At 29.4% G+C, this 6,734-nt stretch overlaps 1 protein-coding gene across 2 annotated transcripts in view; it reads right to left on the bottom strand.

The window, feature by feature from the left end:
- Window positions 1-6,734, bottom strand: part of LOC117173481 (myosin regulatory light chain 2-like) — a 12,065-nt gene extending 5,331 nt beyond the window's left edge. Inside the window, exons 1-3 of one of the 2 annotated variants that reach the window (XM_033362088.1) lie at window positions 6,633-6,734; window positions 4,152-4,328; window positions 508-694 (exon numbers count right to left, since the gene is read on the bottom strand). In XM_033362088.1, coding sequence (XP_033217979.1) covers window positions 508-694; window positions 4,152-4,328; window positions 6,633-6,635 — 367 coding nt within the window. In that variant the 5' untranslated portion in view covers window positions 6,636-6,734. Of the gene's footprint in view, window positions 1-507; window positions 695-4,151; window positions 4,329-4,952; window positions 5,090-6,632 lie in introns of those variants that run through there. The other variant, XM_033362095.1, reaches the window with a different exon arrangement.

The raw sequence follows: 6,734 nt of genomic DNA, 5'->3' as shown, positions 1-6,734 counted from the left end.
GCATACTTTGAATAAAATATTTGTTATCATTCTCTTGAAATAAATGTGTTTTTTTCTTGAAAAAATACCGGTTTCATATGTATACACCTGGTATATAATAGTGTAAAATGTTATTTAATTCAATTTAAATTAATACAAAAATGTTATATATCGAGGCCTCTATTCAATAAAGTTTCATATCGGGCTTAGGCAGTGTACCGCTTCAAATCACGTTTAGGCGGTGTACAGCTCCACATCAAGTTTGGACGGTTAACAGTTCCAAGTCGCGCTTGACCATGACTTGGGGCTGTACACCGCCCAACATTGATGTGGAGCTGTACACCGCCCAAACTTGACTTTGAGCTGTACATCGTCCAAACTTTATGTTACGCTGTATATCGCCCAAACGTCACATAGAGCTGCACACCGCCCAAACGTGACATGGAGTGGTATGAAATGGAAGCATCGATATAGACTATATAAAAAATAAAATTTTGAACAAAATTAAACATCTTTTCGTTAACATACCTCCTGAGGCTGACATTCTGGTACCGAAAAGGTTCAACAGTTGGGTGAAATTGAGAGGGCCTGAAGCTTCACCGAGCATCTCGTCCAACTCCTTTTCACTGGAAATTTTGCCAACCTGGTCGAAGGTGAAGCGCAGATCACTTTTGCCAATGATACCATCTTTGTCATGGTCCATTAGAGAAAATCCCTGAAAAATAATTGCAAAAAACTTTTTATTTAGAGCTACTTTTAAAAATAATCAATTTAAACTAACAAAATAGGTATTTAATAACCCTTTTAATGTTTATATTTATTTGTCATGATATTACATAATTAGAAGTTAAAATAAAAAATTTCGTTCCATGTAAAAAATTCTCTGTTCGAAGTTAAATAATTATTATTAATGGAATTTCCCTGTTCGAAAGTGCAAATTATAATTCTTTGCCATAATTCACTTTTTTTAAATAAAAATTATAATTCTTCATAGAAATTTCCTGAACCAAATACAAATTACTGTTTTTTAAGGAAATTCTCTATCCCGAAGTCTAAATTATAATTTTTCACGAAAATTCTCTGTTCCAAAATCCAAATTATAATTCTTTAAGTGAAACCCACTCACGAAAATGAACATTTTAATTCTTAGCGGAAATTCCCTCGTAAATGTAAATTAAAATACCTTATGGAAATTCCCGGTTTTGAAATAAGAATTATAATTTTTCATGGGAATTCCCTATCTCAAAGTCGAAATTATAATACTTTATGAAAATTTTGGGTTAATAAATAAGAATTATAATTCTTTGTGGAAATTCTCTGTCCCAAAATTTACATTATAAATCTTAACGAAATTCCCTATTAAAAATCAGAATCACAATTATTTCAAAAAATTCCCTGTTTTCAAGTCTAGATTAAAAATCTTAAGCGAAATTCCATGCCCCAAAGCCTAAATTATAATTCGTTTCGGAAATTTCCTATCCCCAAGTCTGAATTATAATTCGTTATGAAAATTTCCTATCCCCAAGATTTTTAAGCAAAAATTACAATTCTTTATCAAAATTCTAGGTTTAAAAATAAGAATTATAATTTTTATAACAACTCCCTGTCTCGAAGTCCAAATTAAACTTCTTTGCCGAAATTCCCTGTCCCTGATTATAAATTAGAATTATTGACTGAAATTCCCCGCCTAAGGTCAAAATTTTAATCCTTCACGGAAATCCCCCGTCTCAAACTCTAAATTCTAATTCTTGACGGAAATTCTCTACTCTAAAACTAAAATTCTAGTTTTTAGTGGAAATTCCCGATTTTTAAATAAAAATATAATTCCCAATGGAAATTCCCTGCCTCGAAGTTAAAATTATATTCATTTACCGAAATCCCCTGCCCCTAATTATAAAGTATAATTATTTACGGAAACCCCCGTCTAAAAACTCTTAATTATAATTCTTGATGGAAATTCCCTATTCTAAAATTAAATTTGTAATTTTTTACGGAAATTCCCTATTAAATGTACTAATTAGAATTATTTTTTTAAAATTCCCTGTTCCCACGTCTAAATTATAATTTTCCATGGAAATTCCCAATTTTAAAATAAGAATTATAATTTTTCATTGAGATTCCCTGTCCTTAAGTCTTAATTCTAATTGTTGACTGAAATTGTCTAACACCAAGTCTAAATTATAATTCATTACCGAAACTTCTTGTCCTTAAGTTAAAATTTTAATTTTTTACGGAAATAACCCGTTGACAACTCTACATTATAATTCTTGACCGGAATTCCCTGTTCTAAAAATAAAATAATAATTTTTTATTGGAATTCCCGATTTAACAAAAATTATAATTCTTAATGAAAATTCCCTACTTCGAATTTTAAATAAAATTTTTTTATCGAAATTCCCTGTCCTTAAGTCTAAATTATAATTTTTGACTGAAATTCTCTGACTTCTAAAACTAAAATTTTAATTATTTATGAAAATTACCGGTCTTAAAATTAGAATTAGAATTTTTATGGAAATTCCCTGCTCCTAATTATAAATTATAATTATTGACTGAGATTTCCTGCCCTAATGTCCAAATTTTAATTCTTTACGGAAATTTCCAGCCTCAAACTCTAAATTATAATTCTTTACGGGAATTCCCTATTCTTAAACTAAAATTCTAATCTTTAATGGAAATTTTTGATTTTTAAATAAAATTATAATTCTCAATGGAAAATCCCTGTCTCGAAGTCTAAATTATAATTCTTTATCGAAATTCCCTGCCCTGAAATCTAAATTAAAGTTCTTTGCGCAAATTCGTTGTCCCCAAGTTTAATTTGTATTTCTTTATCGAAATTATTATTCACTAAAATTCGCTGTTCTAAAGTGCAAAATATAATTCTTCAAAGAAATTCCCTGTTCGAAAATAAAATTATAATTCTTGACGAAAATTCCCTGTGCTAAAACCTAAATCAGCCTAAATTATAATTCTTTGAGGAAATTCCCTGTCCGAAATTTTAAATTATAAATCCTCGCGAAAAGCCTCTGTTTCAAAGTGCAAAATTACAATTATTTACGGAAATTCCCTGTTGTAAAATAACATTTATAATTTTGGACGAAAATTCCCGACCCTAAAGCTTAAATTATAATTCTTTGGGGAAATTCCCTTTCCCAACTGAAAAATACAACGTTTTGTGTTGAATTCTCCCTCTCGAATTCAAAATTCTAATTTTGTACTAAAATCCCTGTCCTATTTTAGAATTAGAATTCTTTTAATTTACAGTTTAATACATTCAAAAGAAAAATCTGATAGACACCCTAGAAATGCGTCAAATATAAAAAATTCTAAATAATAAATACACATAATAAACAAAATTTAATTTACCAGAAATATTAGTCGTCTTGTAATTAAAAATATTTTATTTAAACATTCCCTTAAAAAATAAAGGTCGTCTTCAAAAGAAAATTAAGATTTTGTTTATTATTATTAAAAAATAAATAAATAAAAAAGAATTCAGAAAATGGAAATCAGAATTATTTACAGTAAATCTCAAATTAGCTTGCTCCCGGGTAAACCAAAGTTTTGCTCCGCGCTGTTCTAAAAATTGACCCACCATAAATTAGCACGAGAATAAACTAACGACCCTAAAGACGCACGTAGGTGCCCCTTCCCTCACACTCCAAGCCCCTATCCGTCACGCAAGGATTTTTTTTTATTTTTGTTTTTATGTAATTATAAAAAAATTACCTCCTTGAATTCAACACAAAAATAAACAAACAATCGTAAAGATGCATGTAGGTGACCCCCCCCCCCCCACACACACACACATTTACACACATTCAAAGCCACCATTCTGTCTCGCAAGGAATTTTTTTTAATAGTTATAAAATATTGCCTGCTTCAATTCAGCATGAAACAAAAATTAACTATCCTAAAGATGTATGTAGAATAAACTAACAATCCTAAAGAGATACGTAGGTGTCCGCCATTCTGACTCGCAAGGGCATTTAAATTAAAAAATACATTATTATCATAAAAAACCAGCTCCTTGAATTTTGCAAGAAAATAAATTAACAATCCTAAAGACGTACGTAAATTAAGCGAACAATCCTAAAGAGACATGTAGGTCTCCGCGATTCCGACTTGCAGCTACATTTCAATTAAATTTTTTTTTGTTAATTATAAAAAATTACCTCTTTGAATTCAGCGACTTGTTTTTGAGTGAACATGCTGAAAACATTGGAACCAGATCGTTTCGCGCGTTTGCTTCCTCGACTGCTGGCGCGGTTTGAGTCGCCTGGTGATTTGACTTCCGGTTCGGCTTCCGCCTCTTCCTTCTTCTTGGGCTTCTTCTTCTTTTCCTTGTCCGCCTATTAAATTAAGAAAAAAGTATTTGTATTTAATAATTTATTTAATGTTATTTTATTTTCAATATTTGATTTAATCTACACATAACTTTTTATTTATTTATTAAGTTTTTTCATTCAAATTTGAACTCTGGATCATGACTTATGGTTAGTAAGCGCTGACAAGCAAATCTTTTTGCATTATTGATGAAACATCAACGTCTCTATTAAGTGTCTATGAAACCCTTGCCAAATATTCAATGATCCGGATAATAGCACTCAATCTCTCAATTATTTGAGAGGAACTATCATAATTTTCTCCCATACTTAGAAAGACTTAAAAATTATAGAAATTTTTTTAATTCCAAATTATCAATCCTAAAAAATATTGAAAAATTGTATCGCGTAGTACCTTTGAGATTGGACCTATAGAATTCAAAATTAATTATCAAAACGAAATTACTTTATTTATGAAGCTAAAATTAATTTGAAATAAATAATAAATATTATTATAGCTTAATTAATAATTTAAAAATATATAATTACTTAATTATTACTAATAATTAATAATTAATTGAAAATAATATCATTTCTCTGTTTATATTTTGGGGCTTTAATGAATATTAGGAACTTTTAAAAAATACTAACCATTTTTTGATTTAATAACTGGGGAGAAAATTAGGAGCGATGCGACGCTCAATGAGGCTCAGACGCGAATGCTGGAGCGTCAGGAAAAACTCTATCGCCAAAGGCATTTCCAACAACTTGCCAAGACTTATATAGACTGGGCGTCGCGACGCTGTTCAGCCTCTTGAGTTACCAGGATAATAATTACGTAATTGCCGCGTTCCAAATAGAAGATATTTTAATATTTCACGAAAATTCTAGAAATACAATTTTTAATAATTAAACAAAACGATGTATTATTATTTAATTAAATTTACTAGAAACCGTTAACTTAACTATTATAAATATTTAGGCGAGTTGAGTAAAAAATTACGAAAAATAAAATTCCGGATGCTGTGAAATTCCCGAATAAAATTCCCCCGTATTAAAATTCCCAGATTACAAAATTCACAGGGAAGATTAAAGAATCCCCGATTTGGAAAAATTCCGAATAAAGTTCTCTAATTATAAAAGTACCATAAATGAAATTTTAAAATTGGAAAATTCCTGAACATTTTATAGTATTAAGCAATTTGAAAATTCCCGAACAGTTTAAAAGATTACCGAATTAGTAATTTTCTCTCGGGAATTTTATTATTTGGAATTTTTTGAATTCGTTCATATCATAAACTTCTCGGGAATTATATTATTCAAAAATTCTATTATATAGGAATTTCATTATACGGGAATTTTTTATTTCGGGAATCTTACAGTGTGGAGAATTTTATTTTTCGGGATTTTTCCGTCAACTCATCCGGAAAAAAATTCCCGGGATGGAAAATTTCTTAATAATAAAATTCCCGCTGAATAAAATTTACGAATAATTAATTTCCCGAATTGAAAAAAATCCATAATAACAAAATTCCCCGAAAGTTTATTATTTTACCGAATCGGAAAATTTCCGGGGACGATTGAAAAATCTCGAAAAATATAGTTCCCGACACTAAAATTCTCCAATTATGAAACGCCCGGCAGAAAATTGCCGCATTACAAACGAATAAATTTAATTTTAATACTTTCATAAATTTCATAAATAGGAAAAAAATGTGATCGCTTAAATTTGGGAATTTTCTATCAGGAATTTTAATAATCGGGAATTTCAAAATTCTATGTCATAAACTTTTTGGAAATTTTATTATTCTAAAATTTTATTATCAGGTAATTTTCCAATTAGAGAACTTGATATTTCGGAATTTTTCAGTCATCGCAAATTAACGAAAATTTTCCGATTCTTAGGATATACTGTTTAAATATTCATAATGATTTCCTCCAAAATTACAGAATTTTCCAGGAAAGTTGTTCAGAAATTATCGAAAATTTTCCCAAAATTTTCCGATGAAATTTTAGCAACTTATTCCCGAAAAAAGTTACGCTCCTATTTATTTATGAAAACCTTCTCAGAAGTTTCCCTAAATCTTCTGGGAAATTTTACTCTCGTGATTTTCCAAACAAATAAATAATGGAAAAATCTTGCAGAATATTGAAATCTGCTCACTATGCCAAACACCTCAAAATCACTATAATCACATCACAATTTTGAATTTAAAAAATATAAAGTCCTTATTTTTACTTCACTTTCTCCTATTCTTTTCGAAATGGAAACTAAATTTTGAAAATTTGATTGTTTTTCCGGAGACACTAAAAATTCACAATTTGAATTACCATTGTTGATGAGGAGCTGGTTCCTAAAAAAGTAGTAAGAGATGGTTACAGAGAACCAACTGCCTGAAAATTAAAATTTAACATGCCTAAATAACTTACGAG

This window comes from Belonocnema kinseyi, chromosome 1 (genome assembly GCF_010883055.1).
Source record: "Belonocnema kinseyi isolate 2016_QV_RU_SX_M_011 chromosome 1, B_treatae_v1, whole genome shotgun sequence".
Taxonomy (NCBI): domain Eukaryota; kingdom Metazoa; phylum Arthropoda; class Insecta; order Hymenoptera; family Cynipidae; genus Belonocnema; species Belonocnema kinseyi.
Note: the sequence above shows the minus strand (reverse complement) of the source record. Positions and strands in the feature narration are given on the sequence as shown.